Source organism: Lepisosteus oculatus, chromosome 5, assembly GCF_040954835.1.
Source record: "Lepisosteus oculatus isolate fLepOcu1 chromosome 5, fLepOcu1.hap2, whole genome shotgun sequence".
NCBI lineage: Eukaryota > Metazoa > Chordata > Actinopteri > Semionotiformes > Lepisosteidae > Lepisosteus > Lepisosteus oculatus.
Window position 1 is genome coordinate 31,539,459 of NC_090700.1, and position 15,965 is coordinate 31,555,423.

Below are 15,965 nucleotides of genomic sequence, written 5' to 3' on the forward strand. Positions count from 1 at the left end.
AAGTTTTTTTTTCTCCTCATCCATGTCAGCTCTTTGCTGCTAGTTGTCAAGATGGCAGAGTAACGAAGCCAGGTGACTAACCGTGAGCAATGCCTTTCCTTTGTCTTTGCAGTTCTTCAGTACACTGTTTGCTCCTCTGGGCTTCTTCATGGACAAGATGGAGAGCCTCATGCCGTCCAGCTTCTGGCACCAACTGACCCGGATCTGATGGACCTTTTAGACAGAAGAGAGATCCCATCAGACTGCAGAACTAACCTCAGCAACACTGGGAGGCCGGCAACAAGGTTTCAGCTTCTGTCTTCAGCAATACTGACCTAACTGATTTACTGTGGTTTTAGGTTTTCCTTTCTACGCAATTAAAGGTTGAGGATGTGTACCAGAAATCAGGCAGAATATTGAAAAGCAGGCCTGCACTGACAGGCAGCTCCCGTGGAACAGCACTGTCCCAGGACCATCTGTTTAACAGCCAACACCAAAATATATCTATATTTATTCATCTATTTAAACTGAATTTTCACATTTTCCAGTTACAAATGCAAATCATAATCCTAACATATTCTATCAGTTTTCACTGGTTTCTCAACCTTTTGTCTCTGACCAGAAAAACACTTTCTAGGTAATAAAAATATACATTCAACCCCTTTCTATTGAAATTTGGATTGGCATTCTCTAAATATGAATAAAATCTCTTAAATAATTTCTTCAATAAAAAAGAAGAAATGGATTTCTGTGCGGATCTGTGTGTTATATGAAAGTATACAATGGGTATACAAAAAACAGTATTCTTTTTCTGCCCTATAGTCTATTGGAAACTTGGATTATTATTTCTGCCTTGTCTTGCTTTCTCTCTGCCATTCTGCCAAGTTTGCTTTGGTATTCCTTAATCCTTCTTTTCATTCCCAACTTAGACAGGGCAGAAAAACTCAGTTGTGTGATGACAGGCTCTGGTTCCACCTGCCGCTGGAGTTTTGTCATTTTAGGCTCTGTGCTATCAGTGATGACAGGGCCCTACTGATACTGCATCACAGCAAGCAGATGGAACTACAGTACGTTAGTCAAAGCTTTCTTCTTTCTTCCAGTTTAAAAACAGTTTGCACTGTCATAAAAATGTAAAAGCAGTACAGCTAGCAATAATTTGACAAGTGGAGAGCCAAAACATTGTAAAGAAGGCTTGTAAATGAAAAGGCTTCCTTTAATAGGCTAGGTGAAAACCCCAAGTTCATATGCTTAGGTTCACAAAAAGCTACATAGAGATTGATAGTAGTGTCTAAGTGCCCTTGTATGAGGGTTGTGCTGGCTGTGTATGCATGAATGTCATACCCCAACCATTTTTCAAAAGTGTAACTTTATAAGAAGGGTGACATACTAATTACCCTCATGCCCATATTCCTTCTTATATCTGGAATTTCCATAGTGACTCTACTCCTGTCATGAGAATTTCACACTACTACCCTTACCATACTGTTGGCAGTATAACTGATAAATCACAGTCTCATCTCATCTGAGATAACCATGTTTAACACAGGCTCTGAAGAAAAGAGTGAAAACGCAGTGATTTAGTCAGGTGCAGCTTCTCTTGTTTCACATTAATCAGAGCCATGCAATTGAATTAATTATTTCAAGGTTTTTTCAGTACCCAAAGGGCAAAAAATATTTCACATGTAGAGCTCGATGACAATTATCTGATTACTCTGATGGAGTTTTTTGGGTATATGGAGGGGTAGTATTAGGCTGACTGGGGTGATTTAATACAGCAAGTTGAAGAACAGCTGCCACAGTCCTGCACTGGTTTTTCAGCACTCTGGGAGAAGAAAAAAGAGAAATATTTCACCTGGCCTGAGAAAGGAAAGGAGTTTTTCACACATCCCTGTGTTCAAGTTAGCGTGACACATGCTCCTGTTTGCATGGATTCTATGAGCGAGTGCCAGCATCTCACAGAATGGCGCTCAATGATACAGTGCAGGCTGGATTCAGAGATCTGGAAAAACAGATTTACGATTAGACTATTTGGAGTGCAAGTTTTAATGTATACAGCACTGTGTATAAGGCGAACCTCTCAGTTCTGCAACAGTGCTGAAAAAACGTTCCCCCTGTTGCAGATGATGAGATAATAGAGGTGATCTATTATGTTTGGACTATAATTGTCACGATCTTAAACAGCACAGAGGAAACACACTTGTAACGTGTTGGAGAAAGAAATCTACAGGAACAGTGAACAGCTGTTCTTTTCTAAAAACAAATATGCACTCAGCAATGATCCGGTCACATTTTGAACTTAAAAAACACAATAATCCAATTGTAAATTGATGGTTGGTTCAATTTAGCTGTGACCAACGATGGTCTGCCTTTCAGCCTAACGAACACCGATCAAGAGGGCTCCTTTTCTCAACAGTAAACCCCAGGGCTGATCTGGGAAAACATCTGCTTTCATTGTTTGCTCAGTTCACCTGGATGTAATTGTTAGTCTGGATTAAATCAGAACTTTCAACTCCAAGCAGTTTGCAAATCGCAAACTTGTCACTCGGCGGTAGCTTTCTCTTAGCCTGGGGCTTCTCTCACCCTCCCAGTAGAATGAACCCCATCCATTGGGTTGGGAGTTTGGGCTGGCAGGTGGGGCAGAGTTTGGGGTTAACCTGGGCTGTGTGTTGCCAACAGAGCTACCAATGGGTAATGTGAGCGGTGGGAGAATTGTGCCTTTGTGGGTGGAATGAGACTGCTAGATCTTGATATATTATATTTCTGTCATATATTCTGCATTAACCACTGCCATTCATACTGAGACATTTCAATAACCCACGTTCTACCTCCCCTTTTCACTCTTTCTTCTGAATTAATGACTACCTAGTTGGTTAAATACCAGGAGATCTACGACTGTCTGTGCAGACTCAGTGAACAGTGTCAACAAGATTCAAAGTTAAGCAGCAAACAGGAAAAACAACCTGTATCTGTATACAGATAGCTGTGCCATATGGGGAAAAGGGTAAAAAAATGACAACGTGCAGTCCTGTTAAGCTCTGGTAACCTAAGTATAACAGTTTAATTTATAGATGCTCAGAGACGTGCCCATTTGCTCCTTGTTAATTATCTGGCAGAGTTTAAAAATTACATAATATAAAACACTTTGTCATGATTTTTTATAAGCTATTATTCTTCCCTTAATTGGATGATTTAAAGTGCAAATTAGTCAAAAGAGTACATAGAAAACCACAGTGAATTTGTACAGACAGACATTGACAGTGAAGACAGAATTTGAAAAATGTGTTGCCAACTAGCTTTTTCTGAAGCTGAATAACACACAAGACTGCAGCACTCCAGCAATAAAGTGAATAATAAAGCAACATAGGTCCCAATTCTGTCTGTAATTCTGATAAAATGTTGGTTTGGGAAAACTGAAAGATAGTTTGCTTGGCAGCTCAGAGTAAAAATGTTTTTCAACAGCACTGGTCCAGTCTGTGTTTTTTTCTTTTTAGATCTACTTGTCTTTCAATATTGCATTACTGGCAGAAGCCAGGGGTCTTCATCACTGGGTCTAGGCAACTCTGGGAGCCCCTGAGAAATAAAGGAACCTCCTACTCCAGGATAGCTGTGTGTAACCTCATAACTCATACAAAGTGTCTGTTTTGTTGCAGTTCAGTGTTAAACATTTTAGAATAATTTAATGATTTACAGTTATATATTTCACCTTGTTTTGCTTCAAATCCTGCAATATATGAGGGATTTATTGAAAAGAGGTCCCCCATTCAAATAAAAATGGAAATCCCTGATTAACTCAGGCAGCTAAAGTAAGCAGACCAGTTTTATTTCAAACATGTCTCCCAAACACAATGGCCACAATCCCAGAAAATCGCAGTAGATTACAGTGAGAATGCCAAACTAGCAGACACTTAGGTTGGGAGATGCTCCTCTGAAGATCTCTGAATCACCTCCATTGCCAAACACTGGTCATTTGTGGACATTCACAATAGACCCATATTACTGAACTTCACCTAAAAAACGCCGATCACATCCACTTGCTATCTTGTTCTAAACCGAGGACCTGAAAAGTGTATTAATCTCCTTCCGTCTACTGGTAGTGCTTGAGACAAGCAGCCGAGATCAAACCTGATCTTATGCACCAAAGAATGACAGTCAACAGTACATAGCACATCAACTCCATCCAGCAGCGTTCTCTATTTAGACTGCAGTGTTTGAACGCAGCTAAGAGGAGAATACAGTATTTGCTGCATGTACTGTAACATTGGAGGCTCATGTATTCACACTTGCACATCTCGTGAGGCCCTCTGGAGGAGGGTTGGGGGGGGGGTGTGATTAGGCTTTTTAAAGTTGAACAGAATCCAGGGTTCGTGTGAGGTTATTAATGGAAGGATCTGTACATGCATCATCGCCTGGAGCTGGAGTAGCTCAAAGTCAGCTTCCTTGACAGGGCTCAGGGCCTGATCACATCTCTCACAGTGAAAGTTCCTGAAAAAAAAATACAGGAAAGTCCTCGCACGTTCCTTCTACTTGAGTGAGCCGTCTGCTGAAACCAAGGAGAGATGGAGTTGGTGGCGAGAGGAGAGTGGTTACAGGGTTGTTGATGTCTGTTGTTCAGATCTATCAGGAACTATCAGCAATACAGTAGCTAGTTCTGATTGTTCCACAGCACAGTGCAGAATAAACTAGTCTACTTTATGCACATTTGCACACAGACACAAAGCTGTATGTAGCTTTCTTTAGTTTTGTTAATCCGCCTAAGAGCACCTCCGAGGTTTGTGGTTTTTTGGGAAAGAAAGAAAAACAAAAGTTCTGAGGACTCCGTCACTGTTTACTTTTAATCAGCCCACGGGGAACGGAGGCCACACAGGCCATGTAATTGCAACATTTTTTTTCTTTCAAATTGCTTTCTCATTACGAGGATTGATTCGCTTCGGGTCAGCAGGGAGGCGAGGGGCTCTTACGTTGCCAAGGTGCTGGCGCGGTGCCTGCCTGCTCCCCTCACACCTCGCCCTCCGTCTGCTCCGCAGGCACTCTCGCCAAGCCCTCGACACAGACGAAAAGCAATGAGCTAGGGTCCCTCCCGTGAATACCACAGCTGGGGGTCTCAAACCAATTTCCTGGAGGGCCTACCTGCACCTTCTGGTTTTTGTTTCGCCCAAACTGCATGACAAAACCAGAGTAATTAATTACATAACCACTTTCTAACAAGACACCAAAGTGATTTATAGGGAACTGTCCTTTTTCAAAAGTCATTGGTTCAAATCAACTATAAAAAGACCTAAAGGTATAGATTTAACTACAAAGTTGAAGTAGGGTAGTTTCACACAAGAGTCTCAGAATTTGGGGTGAAATCGTTTACAGGCATTTGGATAGGCTCTTCTGTTGAGTACTGTGCTATAGACCAAGGGCCCAGTCTATGATGGAGGAAACATTCACCCTCAGCTGACTTTTTCATCCTCTACTTTTCAGAGAGGGAAAATCATGTAGAAATGCAGCACTTAAATCAAGGGGGCAACATAACAGCTAGACAGTTCCAAGAACCTTCCATACAAAGCCATTTAAGAATATGGGGGAGGTTGTGTTGCTTTTATTTTTATTTTTTTACGAACTTATTCACACATTTTTAAAGGTAGCAAGTGACACACAAAAAAAATATTTAACAAGAAGTCTGCTACACAGGTTAAGACTGATAAATGAGATTCTTTGCACTGATGTACTGTAGCATCTCCCAATGATGTGTTTGTGGTAGCAAGAAGAGACAGAACGTGAAGGGAGATGAACAATTCAGCTTTTATTCTGAAAAATTCAATATACAAACCGGTCCTATTTCCTATAAATGGGATTGGTGGCATTGTGCATTTTCTCCCCAAATATTTTCACATACAGGAGCATACTGCAATTCTAGGCACAGGATTACCACCTCAAAAATGGTATTGGATCTTGTCAGATCTTGGAAGCTAAGCAAGGCTGCGCCAATCAGTACTGGAATGGGAGACCTCCAAAGAAGAACAGGTAACTTCTGCAAGTGGTGGATGTAGATTTTCTACTGGACCAGAGTTTTCAAGTCAATGCCCCAGTACGGTCACTGGTGAGACTGTGCTGTGGAGCTGCCAGCCTTAGGATGAGACATTAACCGAAAGGTCATGACTACTTGGTCATTAAAGATCTCATGGTAGCATTTGCACAGGTTGAGGCCTTAATCCTGGCTCAATTCCACTCTGGGTTTGCACAATCTGGCCTCCCTAGTTTCCCCTTAATCCATGTGGTGAAGCCATTTCTCAATTCTCCCCCTGATCTGCTGGGACATGGGCTTGCTGCACATCACACAGGTGGAGCTGCATTTCAATGGCAGACAAAGTGGGTCCTCTCCTTCACAACTCTTGGGATCCCTGCAGTGAACAGCAGTACACAAAATGCAAAGAATTAATACTGTGATTCTGTCAAACAGGAAACACGACACTTGTGGAATGCTCTTTGAAAAGGGATATACAAGAGATCGAATCAAAACATCTTAGCTTGATTTTAATACTTGGACTAGGATCCATCTTGAATCACGTCCATTTCCACCAATAAGGAAGTATCTGATGAAGGCATGTCATCAACAAGACATTACTCATTCTCTAAGGAGGCAGTTAATCAAGTGTGACATCTACAATTGCTCCACCACTCTTTAGGCTGATTACTACATTTTAAGCAATGCCATGAAGGGAAATGACCACATATTACCAAATTAAACCATGCAATGTTCTAACAAATTTCAGTGGGTGTCCCTACAGATTGCTTATCCCCCCCCTTTCTGTTCATTTTAACTATGCACGCACAATAATAACATTTCCGTAACCTATTTGAAGACCAGAAATTCTCAACATGAACCATATACCCAGATGATGTTTCAGTTTTTAAGCCCCGTTATCTGGCAGTAACAGTGCAGCTAGACCATGTCTTGACTGGACACTTTGATAGGCATCCAGTCCTTGTATGCCAATATAAAGTACATTACATGCTGGCAGAAGGTTATGGAAACTCAAAGATCAGGTAAAAAAAAAAACAATAGGCAAGCCACCAACACCAACCAAATCTAAACAAATGCAAAGCATTACCAAAGTAAGCACTGCCTTATACAGACCATTCAAATGGATGACCCAGCATAAACACACACACACACACTGTTTAAACTAGGTAAATTTAAAACCAATTTTTCAGTGAAAAACATGCAAACCATGGTACCTTTTAAGTAATTATCCACATAGGCACAATAAATAAACTCATACGCTTGAATGAATCAATTTCTCCATTCCACCTCCGGATAGAATTGCCAACCAGCTGCATTACTGAGCCTATTGGGTAATTTACATATTATTCATGTTTGAGTAAATCCTATGTGCAAAGTGTAACAGTTCATATTTACATTTTTGGGGGAATAAATGAAACTTATCAAATGGCCAATGCCATTTAACAGCTGCAGATGATATAATCAAAACAAAAACAGAAAAAGTGCTGAATTTATTACCTTAATTGCTGTGTCCAGGCTGGTGGCCAATCAGTACCTCATGTGAACCCACAACCCTTTAACGAAGGATTTCGAGCCCATGCCACAAATCCACACTGACACTGCTCCTCATGGTGTGCTCCTGCTTTGTGTCCTGTACTGCCAAGATGGGCTCCAGATTGTCATGATCTTTAACAAAAGGATCCTGATAACAGACGCATAGATCACTTGCCTTGGAATGATCTTAACATGATAGTGGGCACTTCAAATACCAGTGGAATATTTTAAAGCAATTGTAGAAAGAAACATTTCCTATGAAAAATGAGCTTTCATCAACTTCAAAGCCCTTGAACCCTCTCTAAACAGCCATTTTAAAAAAATTAGGCTATTCCATGGGATCGATTATGTTACCTGTAGAGGTCTTAGGTGTTTCCCCGATCTCTGAAGACCTGAGCAGTGGCTGTATCCCTCCCCACTCCACCCCAGCACACATACCGATCGGAATTCCCAATGGAATTCTGCTTATCTGTCCAGGGTCACTTTCACTGGGGGGCCCAGTCAAGCCTGTGTAAATTTCCACTCAGAAGAAGAATAAACATCTTCAAAGTCCCCTGGAAAAAATCCTTCGCCGCCAATCAATCTCTGCCTTTTCAGTCCAAGTGAAGAGTCCGCTGCAGAATCTGCCCTGGTAAAAAAAAAAGTAAAAACAAGGATTCTCATTTTAATTTTTCCAAGGTAGAAGCCGTTACTCAGGCCCAGTCTTACCAAATGTCTTTACGATGTACTAGAGAACAGTTATTTACCTTAAAAGGGTTGTTAATAAAATTACTAAACCTGCATCAGCTTTTCACATTGGAAGTCTAGTATGCACACAGGATGCTTACACATTGATTTACATTATCTACAAAAACAGAAGTCACAAAACAGCTCGGGCAAGCTTCTTTTTTTGGCACTACATCTCCTAGACATGGGGGAAAGCCTAGATCGAGCAGAATTAAAAGGATTGACATGTTTGTCAAACTCCATTGAGCGTGCAACATTTGACAGTATTCCATCACAGGCACTAGCACTTGAAATAACTGCAATTACAGAGCATTGCACTAAGTGTTACTGTACAATAAAGGAGAGGGGCACAGGTACTTTCTGGGGGCAATGCTATTGGGTTATTTTCAAGTCATTTCCCAATCCATTTTTGTGCTTGAGAAACCGACTTACCTGATGAACGTGAAGCCCCGTGGACCAGCTTGGGAGAGAGGCTCTCGCAGCCGCTGCTATCGGAGAAGAATGGCCTTCGCGCTCTAAGTGGCGCTGTACAGCCTCCCTCCCCAGAGCTCTTCTTAGACTGGAGCATTTTTGGCTGCTGAGTCACCAGATAATTTTTATGTGGTAATCCTCTGCCGCCCGTTGCAACCTCTCGCCCGGGCTGCTGGCGGTATTAATGGACCTGCCGCTCTATCTCGAAGAAAAAAAAAGAACTCCCACGCAGGTCCCCACGGGTTACATAAATATTAGTTCAAACTTCCAAATAAATCTGCTAGGGGCCGAGAACCGCTGCCAGTCCGCTTTCTCACTCCGTTTGCGCCGGCAGTGACAGGTTAGGAGAACGCGGCGATGAGGAGGGGGGTCGGCTTTGAAATAGAAATGGCACGACATCTCTTCGTGTCTCCCCTACCTTTTCCCCCGTTCCTGGCTGTTGTACTGTACATGCACACATCTCCAGGACACTTAAACAAGTCATGTTTTTAAAGAGCACTCCGAGGGAAATACAACATTTTCATCATGTATCTTTAGGCACAAAGGTAGTTACGTACCGTCAGCTTCCGAAAACGCAAACATGCTTTTGCTGCCTATAGTTTTGGCAAGGTGTGCTTTCCTCGATCTACACATAAAGTACAGGTGAAGAAGAGGCCAGGAAACACCCAGCAGGCGCAGGTGTGCGCCAACGAGATACAGTATCTAGAGTCCCTAGCGCCTGGATCCATACGGGTGTAAGGAGCGTGTGAATAACGGATTGACTCCTTGGTATAATTAATAATATAAAAGATTATCGGAGAATTTCCCCCCTCATCGCTTCGCTCCTTAGTTTTCAAACTCATAAAAGCCTTATATCCATGTGACCTTGTCCTGTTAGTTTTATAAAGGTAATCTAAAAATCGCCAAAAACCTGTGAGCTTTTGATGAATTGAACCCAGAGCAAGCCACTTCCACTATGTCTAAAATACGCAATCAACATTTTCAATATGCTTAACTCTTGCGTTTTGTTATTCCTAGTGAACTACGCGTAATGTTTTGCACTGGTCAGCATTAAATTTAATGTGGTCTTTTATGGTGATCAGGTCTTTTTGTAACACCACTATTGCTTTGTGCAATACTCAGATTAGTTTTTCATGGAGAGCCATAAACCTCATAAATAATTTTATTTTCATACATGAAAAGGACATAATTTATCTGTGCTGCACATTCTCTTCCAACACCATTGAAAATACTCTCTCTGCTGTTCATTTCTATAACAGAACAGTGCATGTGTTCATTTGTGAGGTTACCTATTAACTCCCCAAATCAATAAAGATTCAGAAAAAAATCCATCATCCAATAAAGAAATGATGGAAACAGCATAACAGAATGAGGTCAGTCTCGTTGATGAAAATGTCGACCACACAGGTTCTGAACGAGACAGAAGAGCTGGATAGGAAATATTTGCTGACACTGGGGCACTTCATGACTTAACGAAGACAAACGGCAAGGTGCAGCAGCCCGTGAGGAAATTTCTCAGTCATCGAGCTTCTCACTGAGCTGGTGAAGATGAAGCATCAGGACAGATATTCCCCAGGGGCTTGTGAGGCCTGACATGACCGTATTTAGACATGTACCGCCCACCCACACTACCTCCAGGAGTCAGACAGCGGTGCTCCCAGCCCCTGGTTTGCTCTGGGATCTCTCCAATCTTTTCAGCCCTGTCCAGGATTCCGTAAGCAAGGAGAATGTGCTGGCAGGCTGTGCAGCCATGAAGATTGATTAGGGGTGAACGGTGCTCTTTTTCCTGCTAAGATTAGATAGATGCCTGTGCTGATGAACATGCCCGCTGGGCCACTCTGAAACGCAACCCCGTCTTCCCCCACAAACACACACAGGCTGAACACGCTGGCACAGCTCTTGCCCTTGTGCTTCCTGGCTCTGGAGTTTCTCCTTCTGCAGCTCCTTTAAGGCCTACCTGCTTGTCCTGCACCTGTACACCCCCTGGCTTTCACCTGCCTGGCAATGGCTGGCTCAATGCACATGACCTGTTGAGATACTGCCCTTCCTTCTTGTGCCTTATAATATATTTTTTATGGTAGGATCATGATTTCAATGTTAATCGGCGATTACCTAACCAGGTAGGGGCCATTATGGAGCAAAGGCCATGGCTTTGAATTTGTGAAGTAGAAGGTTCTTGCTTCTGTCTGCAGTGCTGGCTGCTTGTACCTGCTCCTCAGCAAAGTACCTTAATTCCATTGCTCCATTCTCCCAGTGCTGGATTTCCCATTAGGCACTGTAGGCAGAGTACCTAGGGCCTACGACATTTTTAGGGCCTACGAAGGAGGGAAACACTAGTGACTAACAAAAAACAAACTGAAACAACATGCTTGCGATCGACTCTAGGTGCTCCAGATCAATAATCACATGCTATCTAGCGGCTATTCTAGAAACTAGAAGTGTCGAAAGTGATGGTCGCCCGACTCGCTCCATCAATCACGTGGTTGAGCATTAGAATAGTTTAAAGTGCATCACGTCAATCGATGTAATTCAATTGGTGTTAATCCCTCTTTTTTCACATTTCGGAGTGAAAGTGCTTATAAAACACCAAAACCCGGCCCTGCATTCTCCCTCCCCCCAACTGTAAATCTGGGTACCAGTGTGAGTAGGAAAGTGACCCATCCATTTAGGGGAAAGGGGTTGGGTGAGTCATCCAAACTCTTAATCCACTTCACAGCATGGACATTGATTCATGCAATATTTTACAACTTATATTATTAACCATATTATTTTTATGGTTTTTAATGCCCTTTCCTTTGGCTTTTTATGACACTTCATTGCAAAATAGCTCATTCTGTGTTCTGGCCCTACAGCAAACTCCATGCAGTGCTGTTTGTGCTCCTCTCTTCTTTCTTAGAGCTCTATCTGCGATGAGCTGTTTCCACTGAGGTCCCTGGGGAGGGGGGTGTGAACAGGGCTGAGAATACTTTAGAATTAAAGTGTGAGTTCCAATTAGCTGCAATCAAATATTAACTTTAATGCAATTTACGCCCAGGGCCTCCCCAGAGGTAATCAGCTGAGAATGAATGACGGAGCCAGTGTGGAAGAGCTGGTGTCGGTCAGGAGTCGCTCTCTCAAGTAATCTTTAATCTTTAGCACATAGTTCGGCTGCCTGGGAGGACAGTGAGTGGAGCAGTGAGAGGACTAACAGTAGACTTAGATTCATTTCTGCTATTTAATGTGTAATCAGCTATAAAGGAGAAGTTAAGGAAAAAGTGTTTTTTTTTCAGCAGTGTAAGAATCAGGCTGCTAAGGATATTACCATTTGTGTCAAGTGACCTAAAACATCTAATTAATAAAAACACCAAAAAGAATTTGTATATTCAGATTTTCTTCCTCAAATAGCACTTCTGTGTCAAACTTAACGGGTATGGGTATGTAGTGCAATTTGTAGAATTTCAATCAAAAGATCTCAACAGAACTTTACTTAAACTTCATTTTTAATACTATGTACAATTCTGGTCACCGCACTATAAAAAGGACAATGCTGCCTTAGAAATGTTTCAAAGGAGAGCAGCCAGACAAAATTCAGGCCAGGACGGCATGTCAAACATGGATACATCAAAGGAAATGAATCTCTCCTGTCTGGACATATCAAATTATGTTGTTGAAGATGATTGCTTGGGTTCTTTCAAGAAACGGCTGGATAAGATCTTTGGTTCAATGAGCTACTAACAGCCAATGGGTTGTAGCTTAGGACATCGGATGTCCCTTTCTCATTTGTACTTTTCTGTGTTTGTATGGTTACTTTAAAATGTTGTGAGCTGCAAAATAAGATCAGCACTTTTCCCTGCAACAATATAGGAAAGGTCTGTATAACAGATGAAAAACATTTTGATTCTACCCAAATCTTTATGATTTCTGAAATTCAATTGTGCTAGCAGTGCCTAGCCACATTATCTGTGATCGTCACTTTGCAGAGTCTTCGGTTTGACTTAAAGACACCAATAGAGTGTTCTGGCTCGGGTGAGGAGATATATCACCAGGTTTTAGACTCTTTTCTCATCTTAAACAACCTAAGAAAAACCTGCTTTGAATGAATACCCATGCAGGCCTTTAGACATTCTATTTCCTGTCTCAAGAAGGTTCAGAAAACAACCGTAATTCCTGCACAGTGGAATGGCTTCCCAATGAATATTGATGGGACTACCTCCAAATAAAAGTAAGTCTCCTGACACATGAACGGCCATACATGGTGATAACACTGCACTTTATCCCACTGACAGCTGCTGATGTCACTTGGCAAGGATAATTTGCAGACTGACATTCATTACTGCTGGGACATGAGACAGCGCCCATAAATCTTGATTACTGTCGATACAGCCCTGCCCGCGCCAAAACGAGTTTAAACGGAGAAGGGAGTTGAAGAGTGGGTGGGGGGGAGTGTTGAAATTTCCGAGAGACCATTCATAATTTTCAATACTTGTTCACACGGCAAAAGAGGGCTCGCAGGGGAAAGATTTAGTTTTTTTAAAAAGAAGAACAGACTGAAAACTATTCTAAAAGAAAAGGCGCATCCAAGGAGTTTCTTCTTTCTCAAAAGCTTTTTTTTTAAACTAAGCTGAGAAGTTGCGTAAGGGGCTGAAGAACAGAACACTGTAGATGGGACGATGTGGTTTCAAACTTCACCGAAGTCTGATAACAACGACAAAGTCAAAGGACGGAAGAAACGAAAGAACGATAAATTGAACAGAGGTTATGATGTCTCCCCCTGCTCTTGTCTCAGTCAACTCTGATGAAAAGTTAGTAACAAGCTGCTGAATTGAATGAAACTGAGTTGGTAACACAACTAAAACCTCGACCCAGACTGAATCTAACTGAAATCGCTACCCACTGGCCAATTACAGAGAGCCCAAGTCTCACCCATCATGCCAAGATTGAAACCTGAGTGAAAACAGTTTTATACCTTGTGATGTGATCTTGTTAGATCTCAGACGCTGAACAAATGTACAGTAGATCTGCTCAGTACTGAAATTAGGACCTCCAAGGAAAACCTGTTTGCTGTAAATAGTGCTAGTGGTCCAGACTATAGCCCTCTTAACCCTGGACCAAACTTTCCAATCAATACTCCAGTGTAATGAGAGACAAGAGATGCCACCCTTTCATTGACACAATAAACTGAGGACCTGACTTCTTGGTCAATGCTCCAGTCTTCTTCAATATTGTCCTTTGCACAGATATCCTAAAATGTGTGGTCTAAAACCATATCCATTTTTTTCCAATAAACATTTGAGATCACCAATCAAATCTTATAAATTGCCAGTGTTTAGTGATTATATATAAGCCAGGAGAAACAGACAAAAGCCGGATCAAATGGGTATCTGTCAGATATCCTAGCAAATTCAAACAAACTAAGGGATTCCCCTTTTAAAAAGCAAGCCTGGACTTGCTGTAAACTCTGGACTTAGTGCATCTACCTGGTGTTGAATAAGACGATAGTTACAGTATCTAGCTGCTTCAAAAAAGTCAATGCATTCTGGAACCAATAAAATATCTTAAAGGCTATTAAATTAATCTAATTTGTGACCATGATGATCTACTTGAAGAGTGCCTTAAGGATGTCATGCCACATGCTTGGTCCAGTTGTTTTCAGATATGTAATTTTTTTTAATTGATCCTGAAGATATGGCAGGAACTTAAAATTGCCTGTCAGAGTTGTGCCAAATCTTGCTCTCTAACATTTCCCCTACCTGCACATTAGTGAAAAGCCAAAATCAGATACAATAAATGATCGCATAAAAAGCTACAAAAGCTTAAAAACAGGCTCCTAACACAGGAAAAATTCAAAAGCCATCCATGCACTCATGCTGACAAACAAGAGCAGACCCAGAGAATCAGTAGAAATCTTTGTTCATTAGCTAATTTGGGTGTGGTGACCATTGGCTTAGGCTACTTCTTCTTTAAAAAATTTTGGAGTCACTAGATGTTTTAAGACTCAGATCTTTGGCAGCTACGCTTGTACATTCTATAGCAACAGAGATGTGTGGTCATACTCCTCTGACACGCCCCATGCTGAGCTCTATGGTGCCTGACAGGAGAGTCTGAATGGACTGGAGGAAACTGGGAAGCTACAGAGTTCCCATTTGCTGGAAAGCTGGGGAATTAACTGAACAACCATACCCAGTCCTTCCCCGGTGACCTGGAGAAGCCAGTTACAGTCATTTCTTTCTGTCAAATTTGTTACATTCAAAGAGATTTTATTTCCCTGCTAATATACAATGGGCAGCAGGTTTTTTTTTCTGAGTTTGGATCCAGTTTCTCTTCCTTGTTGTAAGAAAAAGCATAAATTCCATTGGTTCTTCTGCGGCAGAGGTCACGTGCTGACTTTGCATGTTTCAAAGGAGGGAAGGATGTGGTGGCATAGTTCTTAGCACTGCTGGCTCACAGCGGTGGGGCTCAAGATTCAATTCCTGGGGTTGTCTGTATGGAGCTTGTATGTTCTCTTCATGTTCGGATGGGTTTTCTTCCCGGTGCTCTGGTTTCATCCCACAGTCCAAAGACATACTGGGAGGTTAGCTGGTTTCTAGGAAACCTGGACCTGAAGTGAGAGTGTTTGCTTCCGTCTTAACTGTGATAGACTGGTGTCCTGTCCAGGGTGTAACCTGCCTTGCACCCGTTGCTTGCCAGGATAGGCTCCAGCTCCCCCTGTACTGGGACGCACCAGACCTGTTACTGGATAAGTTGTTAGACAACTGTGGTTAGATTGTCTTAGACTCTTCAACACTTTGCTGTGCTTTGCATGACCTAAATTAAGCCTAAAACTTCATATTGTCTTGTTTAAATGTCTGAATCTGAGTTTGTGTTTCTTCATTTAAGCCTGAAGGCTGGTACATACTGTACCGTGTGCTTATGATTCCAAGTTACACGAAAGGTGCTTCTGCAACAATACCATAGGTCCCATGTTACTAATGTTGAAAATTTGTCACATTTGGCATTGGTTTTAATCATCACAGCTCATAAGTTAATCCCATTGCTGGATCAAGCATAATGCTTTTGTGATATTTTTCACAGAAAACCTGGAAGACTACATTAAAGAGTTTGTCTAATTCACACAGGTAACCCAGAAGTAACAAACAAATGCAATGTCTCCCTAAAGTGGTGCTCACCACGTGGAGCGACTTATTCAGAATCAGTCCTAATGGTTTGCAGTTCTCTAATGATCAAATCATTCCTGAGCCACGCATTTACTTTGTCAGGGCTTGTATCA

At 41.8% G+C, this 15,965-nt stretch overlaps 1 protein-coding gene and 1 long non-coding RNA gene across 4 annotated transcripts in view; one reads left to right on the forward strand and one right to left on the reverse strand.

The window, feature by feature from the left end:
- Nucleotides 1–3,440, forward strand: part of st7l (suppression of tumorigenicity 7 like) — a 35,006-nt gene extending 31,566 nt beyond the window's left edge. The window contains exon 15 of the mRNA XM_006628299.3: nucleotides 113–3,440. Within this exon, the coding sequence (XP_006628362.1) occupies nucleotides 113–208 (96 nt within the window). The 3' untranslated portion in view covers nucleotides 209–3,440. The remainder of the gene's footprint in view (nucleotides 1–112) is intronic.
- Nucleotides 3,441–5,742: 2,302 nt separating this feature from the next.
- On the reverse strand, nucleotides 5,743–8,784 carry LOC107076787 (uncharacterized). 3 transcript variants are annotated; one of them, XR_011189573.1, is made up of 4 exons: nucleotides 8,681–8,784; nucleotides 7,877–8,150; nucleotides 7,487–7,654; nucleotides 5,743–6,365 (listed from the first exon to the last, which is right to left on the reverse strand). It is a non-coding gene; the product is annotated as an uncharacterized lncRNA (long non-coding RNA). The 3 variants fall into 3 exon arrangements; XR_001477925.2 differs by having other exon boundaries at nucleotides 7,487–7,670; XR_011189572.1 differs by having other exon boundaries at nucleotides 7,487–8,150.
- Nucleotides 8,785–15,965: the final 7,181 nt, after the last annotated feature.